The 21,438-nt window shown below is 46.4% G+C and overlaps 2 protein-coding genes across 8 annotated transcripts in view; one reads left to right on the plus strand and one right to left on the minus strand.

Moving 5' to 3' along the window:
• LOC142243730 (uncharacterized) overlaps window positions 1–21,438 on the minus strand; it is a 1,240,762-nt gene that overhangs the window by 712,426 nt on the left and 506,898 nt on the right. The gene's annotated exons all lie outside the window — the stretch shown is intronic.
• The window catches only part of LOC142243729 (arf-GAP with GTPase, ANK repeat and PH domain-containing protein 3-like), a 367,370-nt gene that overhangs the window by 20,843 nt on the left and 325,089 nt on the right, over window positions 1–21,438 (plus strand). For both annotated transcript variants that reach the window (XM_075315925.1, XM_075315926.1), the window contains exon 4: window positions 14,514–14,599. In XM_075315925.1, the coding sequence (XP_075172040.1) occupies window positions 14,514–14,599 (86 nt within the window). The remainder of the gene's footprint in view (window positions 1–14,513; window positions 14,600–21,438) is intronic.

Consider the following 21,438-nt stretch of genomic DNA (forward strand, 5'->3'; position numbering starts at 1 on the left):
CGCGGAATAGCCGCGAATTTGCCGCGATTTTCCCGCGGGTGGTTCCCTGCGGATTTTGCAGGCTTTACTGCCGAAATACGCAGGGTACCTGCGGAAAAGAATTGACATGCTCATTTTCTCAAGAAATTTTCTCGAGAAATTCTTCTCAAGGAAATTTCTTGAGAAAAATCCGCACAGTGCGCACAGATATTTTTTTTTCTCAAAGAATTTGCTTGGAAATGCACAAAGATTGCAGATATTTCTCAAGAAATTTCCGCGGCAAATCCGCGGGTAAATCCGCGGGTAAAACGCACTAGTGCGCACAGAGCCTTATATTTATCATCATCAGTCATTTAGGACAACATTGCATCATCCAGAGACCCTCAATGAACTTCTAGAGGGAGTTTGCTGCACTGACAGTAAAGGGGGTGAATAATATTGCACGCCACAATTTACAGTTATTTATTTTTTATAAAAGTATAAAATAAGCAATAAATTTCCTTCCTCTTCACAATTGTGTCACTTGTTGTTGATTCTTCACCAGAACATTCACATTTTATCTTTGTTTGAAGCCTGAAATGTGGGAAAAGGTTGAAAAATTCAAGGGGGCTGAATACTTTCACAAGGCACTGTATGTTCCATGAGCGGGAATCAGTGATATATACAGTACAGACCAAACGTTTGGACCCACCTTGTCATTCATACAGTTCTCTTTATTTTCATGACTCTGAGAATTGTAGATTCACATTGAAGGCATCAAACTATGAATTATCACATGTGGCGTGAAATAACAAACAAGTGTGACACAACTGAAATATGTCGTATATTCTAGGTTCTTCACAGTCGCCGCCTTGTGCTGTGATTACTGCTTTGCACACTCTTGGCATTCTCTTGATGAGCTTCAGGAGGTAGTCACCGGAAATGGTATTCACTTCACAGGTGCGCCCTGTCAGGTTTAAAGGGAACCTGTCACCAGAATTTTCGCTATTAAACTAAAAGAACCCCCTTCTGCAGCTCCGGGGCTGCCTTCTATAAAGGCTTATCTTGCTACTGGCCCCCGTTCAGACCTAAATAACAACTTTATAAAATATTACCTTTTGCTAAGGTAATGAGGTCTGCTGGCCCCGTGGGCGGGCTGTATTTCAGCTGTATTGATGACATTCACGTTCATCACCAGCATTATCCAAGTACCCGCCCATAATCTTGCGGCTGCGCAATAACCTCACTGGCGCTCGCGATTTGAAAACAGTGCTCATTCCCGCGATAGTGCCACTGCGCATGCACGAGACTCCCAGAGCACTGCGGAAGATGAGGGCGGTGGCCTCGTCTATGTAAATGAACACTGGAGGACAGCGAACAGCGGCAGGAGGGGGGATAACGGACGAAATACAGCCCGCCCCCGGGCCAGCAAACCTCATTACCATAGCAAAAGGTAATCTAATATATAAAGCTGAATGTGTGTGTGTGTGTGTGTGTGTGTGTGTGTGTGTGTGTGTGTGTCCGGGATTGGCATCTGCACCGTCGCAGCTACAGCCACAAAATTTTGCACACACACACACGTATGGACCCCGAGAGCCTCATAGGCTATGTTTCGAGGGGAAATTTTAACCCCGCGGTTTACAGTTATTCGCCAAAAAACCTGCCTCCATTAAAGCGAATGAAGCTGGGAGCCACACTGCAGCCAGAACTTCAGAAGAATGCGCAGCCACGCCCTTATATGGAATGTTGGCGTGTCACAATGCAGCCAGGGAAAGAGAGACACAGACAGAGTAAGAAACAGACACAAAGAGACAGACACAAAGAGACAGACTGACAGGGAAAGAGACAGACTGACAGGGAAAGAGACAGACTGACAGGGAAAGAGACAGACTGACAGGGAAAGAGACAGACTGACAGGGAAAGAGACTGACAGAGAAAGACGGCGGAAGAGATTGAGACAGACAAAGAGAGACAGAGAGATATATACAGAGGGGGAGACAGACAGAGAATGGGAGAGAAACAGAGAGACAGTTACTATCCCGGGCAGCGCCGGGTGCTATATTGTGAGGCGAAATTTTAACCCCGCGCATTCCAATTTACCAATCAATTTTGCCCCTATCTACATAATGGGGAAAAAGTGAAAAGAAAAGTGTTGGGGGCAAATTGACAGCTGCCAGATATGAACAACGGGGACTTAAAGAATGAGAGCGATGGCGCCAAAGAGTATATACCGTACAGTTGCTAAGATGGGGCCCCGACATGGGATACTTACCACACTTGGGGATATCAACACACACAAAATGCGCCACACGCTACCACGTACTTGAACACACATACCCCCCTCAGCACACATCTCACCACACATACACCAACCTCCCCACATAATCACCCTAAACACACTCAAGTCTGGTACATATACCACCCTCAGCACACATCTCACCACACATACACCAACCTCACCACATAGTCACCCTAAACACACTCAAGTCTGGTACATATACCACCCTCAGCACACATCTCACCACACATACACCAACCTCCCCACATAATCACCCTAAACACACTCAAGTCTGGTACATATACCACCCTCAGCACACATCTCACCACACATACATCAACCTCCCCACATAATCACCCTAAACACACACAAGTCTGGTACATATACCACCCTCAGCACACATCTCACCACACATACACCAACCTCACCACATAATCACCCTAAACACACACAAGTCTGGTACATATACCACCCTCACCACACATCTCACCACACATACACCAACCTCACCACATAATCACCCTAAACACACACAAGTCTGGTACATATACCCCCCTCAGCACACATCTCACCACACATACACCAACCTCCCCACATAATCACCCTAAACACACTCAAGTCTGGTACATATACCACCCTCAGCACACATCTCACCACACATACACCAACCTCGCCACATAATCGCCCTAAACACACACAAGTCTGGTACATATACCACCCTCAGCACACATCTCACCACACATACACCAACCTCACCACATAATCACCCTAAACACACACAAGTCTGGTACATATACCACCCTCAGCACACATCTCACCACACACACACCAACCTCACCACATAATCACCCTAAACACACACAAGTCTGGTACATATACCACCCTCAGCACACATCTCACCACACATACACCAACCTCGCCACATAATCACCCTAAACACACACAAGTCTGGTACATATACCCCCCTCAGCACACATCTCACCACACATACACCAACCTCCCCACATAATCACCCTAAACACACTCAAGTCTGGTACATATACCACCCTCAGCACACATCTCACCACACATACACCAACCTCGCCACATAATCGCCCTAAACACACACAAGTCTGGTACATATACCACCCTCAGCACACATCTCACCACACATACACCAACCTCACCACATAATCGCCCTAAACACACACAAGTCTGGTACATATACCCCCCTCAGCACACATCTCACCACACACACACCAACCTCACCACATAATCACCCTAAACACACACAAGTCTGGTACATATACCCCCCTCAGCACACATCTCACCACACACACACCAACCTCGCCACATAATCACCCTAAACACACACAAGTCTGGTACATATACCCCCCTCAGCACACATCTCACCACACATACACCAACCTCGCCACATAATCCCCTAAACACACACAAGTCTGGTACATATACCACCCTCAGCACACATCTCACCACACATACACCAACCTCGCCACATAATCACCCTAAACACACACAAGTCTGGTACATATACCACCCTCAGCACACATCTCACCACACATACACCAACCTCGACACATAATCACCCTAAACACACACAAGTCTGGTACATATACCACCCTCAGCACACATCTCACCACACATACACCAACCTCCCCACATAATCACCCTAAACACACTCAAGTCTGGTACATATACCACCCTCAGCACACATCTCACCACACATACACCAACCTCGCCACATAATCGCCCTAAACACACACAAGTCTGGTACATATACCACCCTCAGCACACATCTCACCACACATACACCAACCTCACCACATAATCACCCTAAACACACACAAGTCTGGTACATATACCACCCTCAGCACACATCTCACCACACACACACCAACCTCACCACATAATCACCCTAAACACACACAAGTCTGGTACATATACCACCCTCAGCACACATCTCACCACACATACACCAACCTCGCCACATAATCACCCTAAACACACACAAGTCTGGTACATATACCCCCCTCAGCACACATCTCACCACACATACACCAACCTCCCCACATAATCACCCTAAACACACTCAAGTCTGGTACATATACCACCCTCAGCACACATCTCACCACACATACACCAACCTCGCCACATAATCGCCCTAAACACACACAAGTCTGGTACATATACCACCCTCAGCACACATCTCACCACACATACACCAACCTCACCACATAATCGCCCTAAACACACACAAGTCTGGTACATATACCCCCCTCAGCACACATCTCACCACACACACACCAACCTCACCACATAATCACCCTAAACACACACAAGTCTGGTACATATACCCCCCTCAGCACACATCTCACCACACACACACCAACCTCGCCACATAATCACCCTAAACACACACAAGTCTGGTACATATACCACCCTCAGCACACATCTCACCACACATACACCAACCTCGCCACATAATCACCCTAAACACACACAAGTCTGGTACATATACCACCCTCAGCACACATCTCACCACACATACACCAACCTCGCCACATAATCACCCTAAACACACACAAGTCTGGTACATATACCCCCCTCAGCACACATCTCACCACACACACACCAACCTCGCCACATAATCACCCTAAACACACACAAGTCTGGTACATATACCCCCCTCAGCACACATCTCACCACACACACACCAACCTCGCCACATAATCACCCTAAACACACACAAGTCTGGTACATATACCACCCTCAGCACACATCTCACCACACACACACCAACCTCGCCACATAATCGCCCTAAACACACACAAGTCTGGTACATATACCACCCTCAGCACACATCTCACCACACATACACCAACCTCGCCACATAATCCCCTAAACACACACAAGTCTGGTACATATACCACCCTCAGCACACATCTCACCACACATACACCAACCTCGCCACATAATCGCCCTAAACACACACAAGTCTGGTACATATACCACCCTCAGCACACATCTCACCACACATACACCAACCTCACCACATAATCACCCTAAACACACACAAGTCTGGTACATATACCACCCTCAGCACACATCTCACCACACATACACCAACCTCGCCACATAATCACCCTAAACACACACAAGTCTGGTACATATACCACCCTCAGCACACATCTCACCACACACACACCAACCTCACCACATAATCACCCTAAACACACACAAGTCTGGTACATATACCACCCTCAGCACACATCTCACCACACATACACCAACCTCGCCACATAATCACCCTAAACACACACAAGTCTGGTACATATACCACCCTCACCACACATCTCACCACACACACACCAACCTCACCACATAATCACCCTAAACACACAAGTCTGGTACATATACCACCCTCAGCACACATCTCACCACACATACACCAACCTCACCACATAATCACCCTAAACACACACAAGTCTGGTACATATACCACCCTCAGCACACATCTCACCACACACACACCAACCTCACCACATAATCGCCCTAAACACACACAAGTCTGGTACATATACCACCCTCAGCACACATCTCACCACACATACACCAACCTCACCACATAATCACCCTAAACACACACAAGTCTGGTACATATACCACCCTCAGCACACATCTCACCACACACACACACACCAACCTCACCACATAATCACCCTAAACACACACAAGTCTGGTACATATACCACCCTCAGCACACATCTCATCACACACACACCAACCTCCCCACATAATCACCCTAAACACACACAAGTCTGGTACATATACCACCCTCAGCACACATCTCACCACACACACACCCACCTCCCCACATAATCACCCTAAACACACACAAGTCTGGTACATATACTACCCTCAGCACACATCTCACCACACATACACCAACCTCACCACATAATCACCCTAAACACACACAAGTCTGGTACATATTCCACCCTCAGCACACATCTCACTACACACATACCAACTTCACCACATAATCACACTAAACACACACAAGTCTGGTACATATACCGCCCTCAGCACACATCTCACCACACATACACCAACCTCACCACATAATCACCCTAAACACACACAAGTCTGGTACATATACCACCCTCAGCACACATCTCACCACACATACACCAACCTCACCACATAATCACACTAAACACACACAAGTCTGGTACATATACCACCCTCAGCACACATCTCACCACACATACACCAACCTCACCACATAATCACCCTAAACACACACAAGTCTGGTACATATATCACCCTCAGCACACATCTCACCACACATACACCAACCTCACCACATAATCGCCCTAAACACACACAAGTCTGGTACATATACCACCCTCAGCACACATCTCACCACACATACACCAACCTCACCACATAATCACACTAAACACACACAAGTCTGGTACATATACCACCCTCAGCACACATCTCACCACACATACACCAACCTCACCACATAATCGCCCTAAACACACACAAGTCTGGTACATATACCACCCTCAGCAAACATCTCACCACACACACACCAACTTCACCACATAATCGCCCTAAACACACACAAGTCTGGTACATATACCACCCTCAGCACACATCTCACCACACATACACCAACCTCTCCACATAATCGCCCTAAACACACACAAGTCTGGTACATATATCACCCTCAGCACACATCTCACCACACATACACCAACCTCACCACATAATCCCCTAAACACACACAAGTCTGGTACATATACCACCCTCAGCACACATCTCACCACACATACACCAACCTCACCACATAATCCCCTAAACACACACAAGTCTGGTACATATACCACCCTCAGCACACATCTCACCACACATACACCAACCTCACCACATAATCACCCTAAACACACACAAGTCTGGTACATATACCCCCCTCAGCACACATCTCACCACACATACACCAACCTCACCACATAATCACCCTAAACACACACAAGTCTGGTACATATACCACCCTCAGCACACATCTCACCACACATACACCAACCTCGCCACATAATCGCCCTAAACACACACAAGTCTGGTACATATACCACCCTCAGCACACATCTCACCACACATACACCAACCTCGCCACATAATCACCCTAAACACACACAAGTCTGGTACATATACCACCCTCAGCACACATCTCACCACACATACACCAACCTCGCCACATAATCCCCCTAAACACACACAAGTCTGGTGCATATACCACCCTCAGCACACATCTCACCACACACACACCAACCTCACCACATAATCCCCCTAAACACACACAAGTCTGGTACATATACCACCCTCAGCACACATCTCACCACACATACACCAACCTCGCCACATAATCGCTCTAAACACACACACAAGTCTGGTACATATATCACCCTCAGCACACATCTCACCACACACACACCAACCTCACCACATAATCGCCCTAAACACACACAAGGCTGGTACATATACCACCCTCAGCACACATCTCACCACACTTACACCAACCTCACCACATAATCGCCCTAAACACACACAAGTCTGGTACATATACCACCCTCGGCACACATCTCACCACACACACACCAACCTCACCACATAATCACCCTAAACACACACAAGTCTGGTACACATACCACCCTCAGCACACATCTCACCACACATACACCAACCTCACCACATAATCACCCTAAACACACACAAGTCTGGTACATATACCACCCTCAGCACACATCTCACCACACACACACCAACCTCACCACATAATCGCCCTAAACACACACAAGTCTGGTACATATACCACCCTCAGCACACATCTCACCACACATACACCAACCTCACCACATAATCACCCTAAACACACACAAGTCTGGTACATATACCACCCTCAGCACACATCTCACCACACACACACACACCAACCTCACCACATAATCACCCTAAACACACACAAGTCTGGTACATATACCACCCTCAGCACACATCTCATCACACACACACCAACCTCCCCACATAATCACCCTAAACACACACAAGTCTGGTACATATACCACCCTCAGCACACATCTCACCACACACACACCCACCTCCCCACATAATCACCCTAAACACACACAAGTCTGGTACATATACTACCCTCAGCACACATCTCACCACACATACACCAACCTCACCACATAATCACCCTAAACACACACAAGTCTGGTACATATTCCACCCTCAGCACACATCTCACCACACATACACCAACCTCACCACATAATCACACTAAACACACACAAGTCTGGTACATATACCACCCTCAGCACACATCTCACCACACATACACCAACCTCACCACATAATCACCCTAAACACACACAAGTCTGGTACATATATCACCCTCAGCACACATCTCACCACACATACACCAACCTCACCACATAATCGCCCTAAACACACACAAGTCTGGTACATATACCACCCTCAGCACACATCTCACCACACATACACCAACCTCACCACATAATCGCCCTAAACACACACAAGTCTGGTACATATACCACCCTCAGCACACATCTCACCACACACACACACCAACCTCACCACATAATCACCCTAAACACACACAAGTCTGGTACATATACCACCCTCAGCACACATCTCACCACACATACACCAACCTCCCCACATAATCACCCTAAACACACACAAGTCTGGTACATATACCACCCTCAGCACACATCTCACCACACATACACCAACCTCACCACATAATCACACTAAACACACACAAGTCTGGTACATATACCACCCTCAGCACACATCTCACCACACATACACCAACCTCGCCACATAATCACCCTAAACACACACAAGTCTGGTACATATACCACCCTCAGCACACATCTCACCACACATACACCAACCTCGCCACATAATCCCCCTAAACACACACAAGTCTGGTGCATATACCACCCTCAGCACACATCTCACCACACACACACCAACCTCACCACATAATCCCCCTAAACACACACAAGTCTGGTACATATACCACCCTCAGCACACATCTCACCACACATACACCAACCTCGCCACATAATCCCCCTAAACACACACAAGTCTGGTACATATATCACCCTCAGCACACATCTCACCACACACACACCAACCTCACCACATAATCGCCCTAAACACACACAAGGCTGGTACATATACCACCCTCAGCACACATCTCACCACACTTACACCAACCTCACCACATAATCGCCCTAAACACACACAAGTCTGGTACATATACCACCCTCGGCACACATCTCACCACACACACACCAACCTCACCACATAATCACCCTAAACACACACAAGTCTGGTACACATACCACCCTCAGCACACATCTCACCACACATACACCAACCTCACCACATAATCACCCTAAACACACACAAGTCTGGTACATATACCACCCTCAGCACACATCTCACCACACACACACCAACCTCACCACATAATCGCCCTAAACACACACAAGTCTGGTACATATACCACCCTCAGCACACATCTCACCACACATACACCAACCTCACCACATAATCACCCTAAACACACACAAGTCTGGTACATATACCACCCTCAGCACACATCTCACCACACATACACCAACCTCACCACATAATCGCCCTAAACACACACAAGTCTGGTACATATACCACCCTCAGCACACATCTCACCACACACACACCAACCTCACCACATAATCGCCCTAAACACACACAAGTCTGGTACATATACCACCCTCAGCACACATCTCACCACACACACACCAACCTCACCACATAATCACCCTAAACACACACAAGTCTGGTACATATACCACCCTCAGCACACATCTCACCACACACACACCAACCTCACCACATAATCGCCCTAAACACACACAAGTCTGGTACATATACCACCCTCAGCACACATCTCACCACACACACACCAACCTCGCCACATAATCGCCCTAAACACACACAAGTCTGGTACATATACCACCCTCAGCACACATGTCACCACACATACACCAACCTCGCCACATAATCACCCTAAACACACACAAGTCTGGTACATATACCACCCTCAGCACACATCTCACCACACACACACCAACCTCACCACATAATCGCCCTAAACACACACAAGTCTGGTACATATACCACCCTCAGCACACATCTCACCACACATACACCAACCTCGCCACATAATCCCCTAAACACACACAAGTCTGGTACATATACCACCCTCAGCACACATCTCACCACACACACACCAACCTCACCACATAATCACCCTAAACACACACAAGTCTGGTACATATACCACCCTCAGCACACATCTCACCACACATACACCAACCTCACCACATAATCACCCTAAACACACACAAGTCTGGTACATATACCACCCTCAGCACACATCTCACCACACACACACCAACCTCACCACATAATCCCCTAAACACACACAAGTCTGGTACATATACCACCCTCAGCACACATCTCACCACACACACACCAACCTCGCCACATAATCCCCTAAACACACACAAGTCGGGTACATATACCGCCCTCAGCACACATCTCACCACACATACACCAACCTCACCACATAATCACCCTAAACACACACAAGTCTGGTACATATACCACCCTCAGCACACATCTCACCACACACACACCAACCTCACCACATAATCACCCTAAACACACACAAGTCTGGTACATATACCACCCTCAGCACACATCTCACCACACATACACCAACCTCGCCACATAATCACCCTAAACACACACAAGTCTGGTACATATACCACCCTCAGCACACATCTCACCACACATACACCAACCTCGCCACATAATCACCCTAAACACACACAAGTCTGGTACATATACCCCCCTCAGCACACATCTCACCACACACACACCAACCTCACCACATAATCACCCTAAACACACACAAGTCTGGTACATATACCACCCTCAGCACACATCTCACCACACATACACCAACCTCGCCACATAATCACCCTAAACACACACAAGTCTGGTACATATACCACCCTCAGCACACATCTCACCACACATACACCAACCTCGCCACATAATCACCCTAAACACACACAAGTCTGGTACATATACCCCCCTCAGCACACATCTCACCACACACACACCAACCTCGCCACATAATCACCCTAAACACACACAAGTCTGGTACATATACCACCCTCAGCACACATCTCACCACACACACACCAACCTCGCCACATAATCACCCTAAACACACTCAAGTCTGGTACATATTCCACCCTCAGCACACATCTCACCACACACACACCAACCTCACCACATAATCACCCTAAACACACACAAGTCTGGTACATATACCCCCCTCAGCACACATCTCACCACACACACACCAACCTCACCACATAATCACCCTAAACACACTCAAGTCTGGTACATATACCACCCTCAGCACACATCTCACCACACATACACCAACCTCGCCACATAATCACCCTAAACACACACAAGTCTGGTACATATACCCCCCTCAGCACACATCTCACCACACACACACCAACCTCGCCACATAATCACCCTAAACACACACAAGTCTGGTACATATACCACCCTCAGCACACATCTCACCACACACACACCAACCTCACCACATAATCACCCTAAACACACACAAGTCTGGTACATATACCACCCTCAGCACACATCTCACCACACATACACCAACCTCACCACATAATCACCCTAAACACACACAAGTCTGGTACATATACCACCCTCAGCACACATCTCACCACACACACACCAACCTCACCACATAATCACCCTAAACACACACAAGTCTGGTATTATCCTTCAGAAATAAAAATCTGATTAATAAGCAGCCAAACTACAAGAACAACAAATGTACCACATAGGAAATACGGCAGCTGTCAGTCACATGACCTGTCTATATGTGTATGTGTGAGCTAATATATACTGTCAGGGGGAGGGCTTTCTGTTGCCTGGAGATTTATCAGGCTGCCAATAGCAACCAATCGCAGCTTAGCTTCTATTTTGTTACAGTTAATTAATCTGAGCTCTGATTGGTTAATATAGGCAACAATTTAATAATTACATTTCGATCTATTTGTTTTGTGGTTTTTGTGCAGAATACATTTTTGTTAATACATTCTATTTTAACAGCGGTTATTAACCCGGGCGAAGCCGGGCAGTACAGCTAGTATTATATAAAGCTGTTATTTAGGTCTGAAAGGGGGGCCAGTAGCAAGATGAACCTTTATAGAATGCAGTCCCGGAGCTGCAGAAGGGGATTCTTTTAGTTTAATAGTGAAAATTCTGGTGACAGGTTCCCTTTAATAAGTGGGATTTCTTGCCTCATAAATGGGGATGGTACCATCAGTTGTGTTGTGCAGAAGTCTGGTGGATACACGGCTGATGGTCCTACTGAATAGACTGTTAGCTGCTTTTTTCTTGCCATAATACAAATTCTAAGTAAAGAAAAATGAGTGGCCATCATTACTTTAAAAAATGAAGGTCAGTCAGTCTGAAAAATTGGGAAAACTTTGAAAGTGTCTCCGAGTGCAGTGGCAAAAACCATCAAACACTACAAAGAAACTGGCTGACATGAGGACCGCCCCAGGAAAGGAAGAACAAGAGTCAGCTCTGCTGCGGAGGATAAGTTTATCCGAGTCACCAGCCTCAGAAATCGCAGGTTAACAGCAGCTCAGATTAGAGACCAGGTCAATGCCACACAGAGTTCTAGCAGCAGACACATCTCTAGAACAACTGTTAAGAGGGCACTTTGTGCAGCAGGCCTTCATGGTGAAATAGCTGCTAGGAAACCACTGCTAAGGACAGGCAACAAGCAGAAGAGACTTGTTTGGGCTAAAGAACACAAGGAATGGACATTAGACCAGTGGAAATCTGTGCTTTGGTCTGATGAGTCCAAATTTGAGATCTTTGGATCCAACCACCGTGTCTTTGTAGAAAAGGTGAATGGATGGACTCTACATGGCTGGTTCCCACCGTGAAGCATGGAGGAGGTGTGATGGTGTGGAGGTGGTTTGCTGGTGACACTGTCAGGGATTTATTCAAAATTGAAGGCATACAGAACCAGCATGGCTACCACAGCATCTTGCAGCGGCGTGCTAGTCCATCCGGTTTGCATTTAGTTGGACCATCATTTATTTTTCAACAGGACAATGACCCCAAACACTCCTCCAGGCTGTGTAAAGGGCTATTTGACTAAGAAGGAGAGTGATGGGATGCTACGCCAGATGACCTGGCCTCCACAGTCACCAGACCTGAACCCAATTGAGATAATCGAGATGGTTTGGGGTGATCTGGACCGCAGAGGGAAGGCAAAAGGGCCAACAAGTGCTAAGCATCTCTGAGAACTCCTTCAAGACTGTTGGAAAACCATTTCCGGTGACTGAAGCTCATCAAGACAATGCCAAGAGTGTGCAAAGCAGTGATCAAAGCAAAAGGCAGCGACTGTGAAGAATCTGGAATATAAGACATATTATCAGTTGTGTCACACTTGTTTGTTGAGTATTTCATTCCACATGTGATAATTCATAGTTTTGATGCCTTCAATGTGAATCTACAATTTTAAGAGTCATGAAATAAAGAAAACTCTTTGAATGAGAAGAGTCCAAACTTTTGGTCTGCACTGTATATACTGCGTATACGTTACCCTCACCCAGCACCTCCATAATCATTAAAGCAGAACAGCCGGAGCCTCCTTTACTTATTGTCTGTAATTCTGCAATTGTCCTGACAATAAGGGGGCGCCAGAGGGCTGTGATTAGTGATTCTGCACACGACCACAGCCCTGATTACAGAAGGGTGTGAATACTTACACAACCACATTAATTTAGTTTTATTTCCCTCTCCCAGATGTGTGTAGCTTATGGTGAACAATAAGAGGAGAGAAACGTGTGCAATATTTCTTCTTTAGTAGGATTATTTTACATGACAAATCCTGGCGTTTCTCTAGAGGTGTGTAAGCTTTGTATAGCGACTGTGAGTATGGACGAGTGACCGCGAGGAAGCAGTGATCGGGGGCAGAGTGTGTGGCCGGGCAGGGTCCTCGTGGGTAGACGTGGCTTTCCAGGCTTGTCACACTGCGTCCATCTTATTTCAGGTGGAAGATTTAAGAAGGAAATTGTGGTTGATGGACAGAGCTACCTTCTGCTGATCAGAGATGAAGGCGGACCTCCAGAGATGCAGGTATGGCGCCCCCGTGTGTACAGTGTGGTGTAGGGCTGCTAAATCTAGGATGTCCCTTCTGGTCACTACCCTTGCCCTAACTCATGCATATTCCCCGGCTGACATTTTCCACTGTCTGGGATTGCCCGAGGATACGGGGGTCTGGCGTGCCTCACAACACCTTACTAATATCTGTGGTCTGTCTATTCCCCTCTCCCCTGAGTGCGCCATCTTCAGTATCCTTCCACAAGACCAGCTGCCTAGGTTCCTGCCCATCAGCGCCGCACTTTATTCCTGCCCATCAGCGCTGCACTTTATTCCTGCCCATCAGCGCTGCACTTTATTCCTGCCCATCAGCGCCACACTTTATTCCTGCCCATCAGCGCCGCACTTTATTCCTGCCCACCAGCGCCGCACTTTATTCCTGCCCACCAGCGCCGTACTTTATTCCTGCCCATCAGCGCCGCACTTTATTCCTGCCCATCAGCGCCGCACTTTATTCCTGCCCATCAGCGCCACACTTTATTCCTGCCCATCAGCGCCACACTTTATTCCTGCCCATCAGCGCCGCACTTTATTCCTGCCCATCAGGGCCGTACTTTATTCCTGCCCATCAGGGCCGTACTTTATTCCTGCCCATCAGCGCCGCACTTTATTCCTGCCCATCAGCGCTGCACTTTATTCCTGCCCATCAGCGCCGCACTTTATTCCTGGCCATCAGCGCCGCACTTTATTCCTGGCCATCAGCGCCGCACTTTATTCCTGCCCATCAGCGCTGCACTTTATTCCTGCCCATCAGCGCCACACTGTATTCCTGCCCATCAGCGCCGCACTTTATTCCTGCCCATCAGCGCCGCACTTTATTCCTGCCCATCAGCGCCGCACTTTATTCCTGCCCATCAGCGCCGCACTTTATTCCTGCCCATCAGCGCCGCACTTTATTCCTGCCCATCAGCGCCGCACTTTATTCCTGCCCATCAGCGCCGCACTTTATTCCTGGCCATCAGCGCCGCACTTTATTCCTGCCCATCAGCGCCATACTGTATTCCTGCCCATCAGCGCCACACTGTATTCATGCCCATCAGCGCCACACTGTATTCATGCCCATCAGCGCCACACTGTATTCCTGCCCATCAGCGCTGCACTTCCTGGCCATCAGCGCCACACTGTATTTATGCCCATCAGCGCCACACTGTATTTATGCCCATCAGCGCCGCACTTTATTCATCTGGGTGACAGCCACCCGTAAAAGTATCTTACACCTCTGGGCGCAGGACGCAATCCCTACGCTTAGTCTGATTAGTATGAAGGTGGCTACCTCTGTAAATTGGACAGGATAGAGTCCTCACTTACCAAAGAAGAACGCACCACGCGCTTATTTCCTACGCGGTCTTCCTTTATTAACGCCCAACCACTGTCCATGCTCCAAGCCGAGAATGACTGCTACATGAGGGGGCAAATATCTGGCAGAGGCCCGGATAGGCTCGTGTGATGTGTTGTCACAAGGCTTTTCTATGGATGCTCGGGGGGGGGGGAATTCTACCAATTTGTTGCTTTATACTTAATATATGCCGTCTAATCTCCTTTTTTTGTTGTTCCACTGACAAACGATCTCCTTTTTGTTTCCTTCTATTGTATGTTGGATATGTCTGTGTGTGCCCTGTTTTTGTTTTGTTTTTGTTTTTTTTTTTCTTTCCTTCAATAAAGACTTTGTTTTTTTTAAAAAAAGCTCAATGGCTGTGGCTGGCGAAAGTCACTAACGTGACCGTGCACTGTGACCGCAAATGTAGTAAAACCAGGATTGTGGTGAGACCTCGCGTGGAGTGCGTCGGACTTGCAGGGGGAGTTTGAGGGTAATAAATTGGGGAAAGAGGGTGGCTTTTTTTTATCTTTTCACTAACTGGGTTCGTATTGGGGAGGTCTCATAGAACCCTCCCCATTACGAACCTCGGGCTTAATGACAGCTTTGATTTTTTTTTTTTTGAAAATTCACAGCTGTCATTAACCTTTTATTACCCCAATTGCCACTGCATCAGAGCAAATCGGGATGAGCTGCCTAAAGCGCCGGCATTGGAGCATTGAACAGCCCAATAGCCATAGGCTGGGTATCAAACTTGAGTGGGGGGGTGGGGTGTTGCTCCTGCATGTCATTTTTCAAAATTATTTAAATTTTAAAAAAGCAGCATGGGGTCCCTTGCATTTTGATACATAGCCAAGATAAGCGCACGGCTGGACGCTGCAGCCCGTAGCCGTTGCTTTATTGCTGGGAGGACCCTGCTCCGTTTTCCAGTTACTTATGTTTGCACTCCACAACCAGTCACAGATGTTAGCAGTCTGACTGCAACCAATCACAGACCACTGTTACAGAGGATGGGCGGGGGAAGCAGCGAATATGCATGAGAGCTAATGAGTGGACCTGGAAGCAGAGTGACAGCCACGTGGAGACTCGGTAAGTATGACTGTCCTGATCTAACCCCCATTTTGCTTCCTTTATAACGGAGAAATCCGTGTTCAGGGTCCGTGCATGGACACTAGGTGTCCGGTACAGATCCCGCACTTAACCGTTCGGGTTCACCCATCACTTCTCAGGATGAATTGTAGAGTCTTGTTGGCTGGAGATCAATGAGGTTGTAAACAAGCCAGAGTTTGTGGAGATGATAGAGAGCCATGCGCAGGGAGACCCAAGCGTTATTGGAGGTGGCTGTGAACCGTCTGTGCTCCTGAAGGCAGACCGCTCTTCTGGCCATAATGGTTTCTTCTGTGAACAGCCTTGAGCCTAGTGTTAGTCTGGAGAGCAGACCTCCAGATTAGAAATGCAACCCCTGAAGTCACAGCAATCCTGAAGATGTATTCTCTGCCACAGAAATAGGAAATGGGCATGAGAAGATGCGTACATTGCCCGTCAAGGGCTCCTATCCGGAGTGTCTGCCAGGAGAGGATCACATCGCCCAGGACTTGTGTAAGGAGGGCGCGGGATTCATTGGGCAGGGCACAATTACTGTTTGGGGTAAGTTGGAGAAATGTCGGGCTTTACCTCCTCGTGTTGTGTTCCCCATGGACTTATCTGTCATAGTATCATAGTATCATAGTATCATAGTATCATAGTTTAAGGTTGAAGGGAGACTCTAAGTCCATCTAGTTCACCCCGTAGCCTAACATGTTGATCCAGAGGAAGGCAAAAAAAAACCCCAATGTGGCAAACAAGTTCCAATGGGGAAAAAATGTCCTTCCTTCGTCCACATCCGGCATCAGACTATTCCCTGGATCAATACCCTGTCATAAAATCTAATATACATAACTGGTAATATTACATTTTTCAGGAAAGGCATCCAGGCTCTGCTTAAATGTTAGTAGTGAATCACTCATTACAACATCATGTGGCAGAGAGTTCCATAGTCTCACTGCTCGTACAGTAAAGAATCCTCGTCTGTGATTATGATTAAACCTTCTTTCCTCAAGACGTAGCGGATGCCCCCGTGTTCCAGTCGCAGGCCTAGGTGTAAAGAGATCTTTGGAAAGGTCTCTGTACTGTCCCCTCATATATTTATACATTGTCCTCACCTATTGTACCATCACCCATTCCCTGTAGACTGTGAGCCCTCGCGGGCAGGGTCCTCTCTCCTCCTATACCAGTCTGTCTTGTACTGTTAATGATTGTTGTACGTATACCCTCTTTCACTTGTAAAGCGCCATGGAATAAATGGCGCTATAATAATAAATAATAATAATAATAATAATAATAATAATAATTAGATCCCCCCCTAAGCCTTCGTTTTTCCTGTCTTGGTATTGCAGCCCCCCCATTCCTCTAATAATCTTGGTGGTCTTCTCTGCACCCTCTCCAGTTCAGCTATGTCCTTCTTATATATCGGTGACCAGAATTGTACACAGTATATAAGTGCGGTCGCACTAGTGACTTGTACAGAGGTAGAACTATATTTTTTTCATGAACACTTCTACCTCTTTTAATACATCCCATTATTTTATTAGCCCTGGCAGCAGCTGCCTGACACTGTCCACTAAAGTGAAGTTTACCATCCACCCATACACCCAAGTCTTTTTCTGTGTCTGTTTTACCCAGTGTTCTACAATTAAGTACATAATCATAAATGTTATTTCCTCTACCCAAGTGCATGACCTTACATTTATCTACATTAAACTTCAATTGCCACTTCTCAGCCCAATCCTCCAATTTACATAAATCTCCCTGTAATATAAAATTATCCTCCTCTGTATTGATTACCCTGCCGAGTTTAGTATCATCTGCAAATATTGAAATTCTACTCCGCATGCCCCCAACAAGGTCATTTATAAATATGTTGAAAAGAAGTGGGCCCAATACTGACCCCTGTGGTACCCCACTATGAACTGAGACCCAGTCCGAGTACGTACCATTAATAACCACCCTTTGTTTCCTATCACTGAGCCAGTTTTTAACCCAGTTACACATATTTTCCCCTATCCCCATTATTCTCATTTTATGTACCAACCTTTTGTGTGGCACCGTATCAAAAGCTTTTGAAAAGTCCATATACACAACATCCACTGCATTTCCCTGGTCCAGGCTTGAACTTGCCTCTTCATAGAAGCTGATCAGTTTGACAGGATCGATCCCTCATAAACCCATGTTGATACTCTGTCATAAGGTTATTTTTCTTGAGATACTCCAGTATAGCATCTCTCAAGAAACCCTCAAGGATTTTACCAACCGTAGAGGTTAAACTTACCGGCCTATAATTTCCCGGCTCAGTTTTTGTCCCCTTTTTGAATATTGGCACCACATTTGCTATGCGCCAGTCCTGCGGTACCGACCCTGTTATTAAGGAATCTGTGAAGATTAAAAATAATGGTCTATCTATCACAGAACTCAATTCCTGTAGTACTCTGGGGTGTAGCCATCCGGGCCCGGAGATTTGTCACCCTTAGTGATTTCGAGGCGGCGGCGTACTTCCTGCTGGGTTAAGCAGGTGATATTCAAGGGTGAATTTATGGCATCACTGGTCATGTCATCTGCCATGGCATTTTCTTGTATAAAAACCGTAGAAAAAAAGTCATTCAGCAGGTTGGCTTTACTCTCATCCCCTTCCACCATTTCACCAAGACTATTTTTAAGGGGGCCAACACTATCGCTTTTCAGTTTTTTACTGTTTATGTAGTTAAAGAATATTTTAGGATTATTTTTACTTTCTCTCGCAATGAGTCTCTCTGTCTCAAACTTAGCTAACTTAATTTGCTTTTTACATATTTTATTTAATTTTCTATAATTATATAATGCCTCATCACTACCTACCCTCTTTAATTCTTTTAAGGCTTTCTGTTTTTCTTTTATTGCTTCCCTTACAGCTCTATTTAGCCATAGGGGTTTCCTCCTATTTCTAGCATGTTTGTTCCCATAGGGTATATTTTCTGCACAAGCCCTATTCAGGATGCTCATAAAAGTCTCCCATTTGCTTTGTGTACTTTTATTACTTAGTACATCATCCCAGTTTATTGCACTAAGATCATCTCTCAACCGTTTAAAATTTGCTTTCCTGAAGTTTAGTGTCCTTGTAGCCCCTCTACTAGACATCTTACTAAAGAATACATGAAAACTTATTATTTTGTGATCACTATTCCCCAAGTAACCCCCAACTTGTATATTTGATATGCGGTCTGGCCTATTGGTTAGTACAAGGTCTAGTAGTGCTCCCCCTCTTGTGGGGTCCTGTACCATTTGTGAAAGGTAATTATCTTTCATTGTTATCAAAAATCTATTTCCTTTGCTGGAACTGCAAGTTTCTGTTCCCCAATTTATATCAGGATAGTTAAAGTCCCCCATAATAATTACCTCTCCGAGACTCGCTGCTTTATCAATTTGCTTTATGAGGAGATTCTCTACCTCTTCCATAATATTCGGCGTCTTATAACACACCCCTATCAGTATTTTATTATTCATTCTCCCCCCCTTATCTCCACCCATAGGGACTCTACATTCTCAGTACCCTCACATATGTTGTCACGCAGGATGGGTTGTAAGGATGATGTTACATATAGACACACCCCTCCCCCTCGCTTATTTGTACGGTCATTCCTGAATAGGCTATAACCCTGTAAATTAACAGCCCAGTCATAGCTCTCATCCAGCCATGTCTCTGATATCCCCACTATATCATAATTTTCTTCCAACAATATTAATTCTAATTCCTCCACCTTATTTGTGAGGCTTCGGGCATTAGTGTACATGCACGTTACGTATGACTCTGTACCTGTATTCCTGCTTACTGTATTAACTGTCCTAACCCTTCCCCCCGTACCACCCCCAATTTCATTACTTGTGCCCTGGTCACTATCTGCACTACATTCCCTTTCTATAAAGTGAATACCCTCGCCCCCCATTCCTAGTTTAAACACTCCTCCAACCTTCTAGCCATTTTCTGCCCCAGCAGAGCTGCACCCTCCCCATTAAGATGCAGCCCATCCCTAGCATAGAATCTGTAGCCAACTGAAAAGTCGGCCCAATTCTCCAGGAACCCAAAACCCTCTTTCCTACACCAATTCCTAAGCCACCTGTTAACCTCCCTGATCTCTCTTTGCCTCTCTGGTGTGGCTCGTGGCACAGGTAGTATTTCCGAAAATACCACCTTTGAGGTCCATGCTTTAAGCTTACAACCTAATTCCCTGAAATCATCTTTAAGGACCTTCCACCTACCTCTAACTTTGTCATTTGTGCCAATGTGTACAATGACCGCTGGGTCCTCCCCAGCCCCTCCCAGTAATCTGTCAACCCGATCAGCGATGTGCCGAACTCGAGCGCCAGGAAGACAACACACTGTACGGTGATCCCTGTCTTTGTGACAGATTGCCCTATCTGTCCCCCTAAT

The sequence above is a fragment of the Anomaloglossus baeobatrachus genome, chromosome 6 (assembly GCF_048569485.1).
Source record: "Anomaloglossus baeobatrachus isolate aAnoBae1 chromosome 6, aAnoBae1.hap1, whole genome shotgun sequence".
Lineage (NCBI taxonomy): Eukaryota > Metazoa > Chordata > Amphibia > Anura > Aromobatidae > Anomaloglossus > Anomaloglossus baeobatrachus.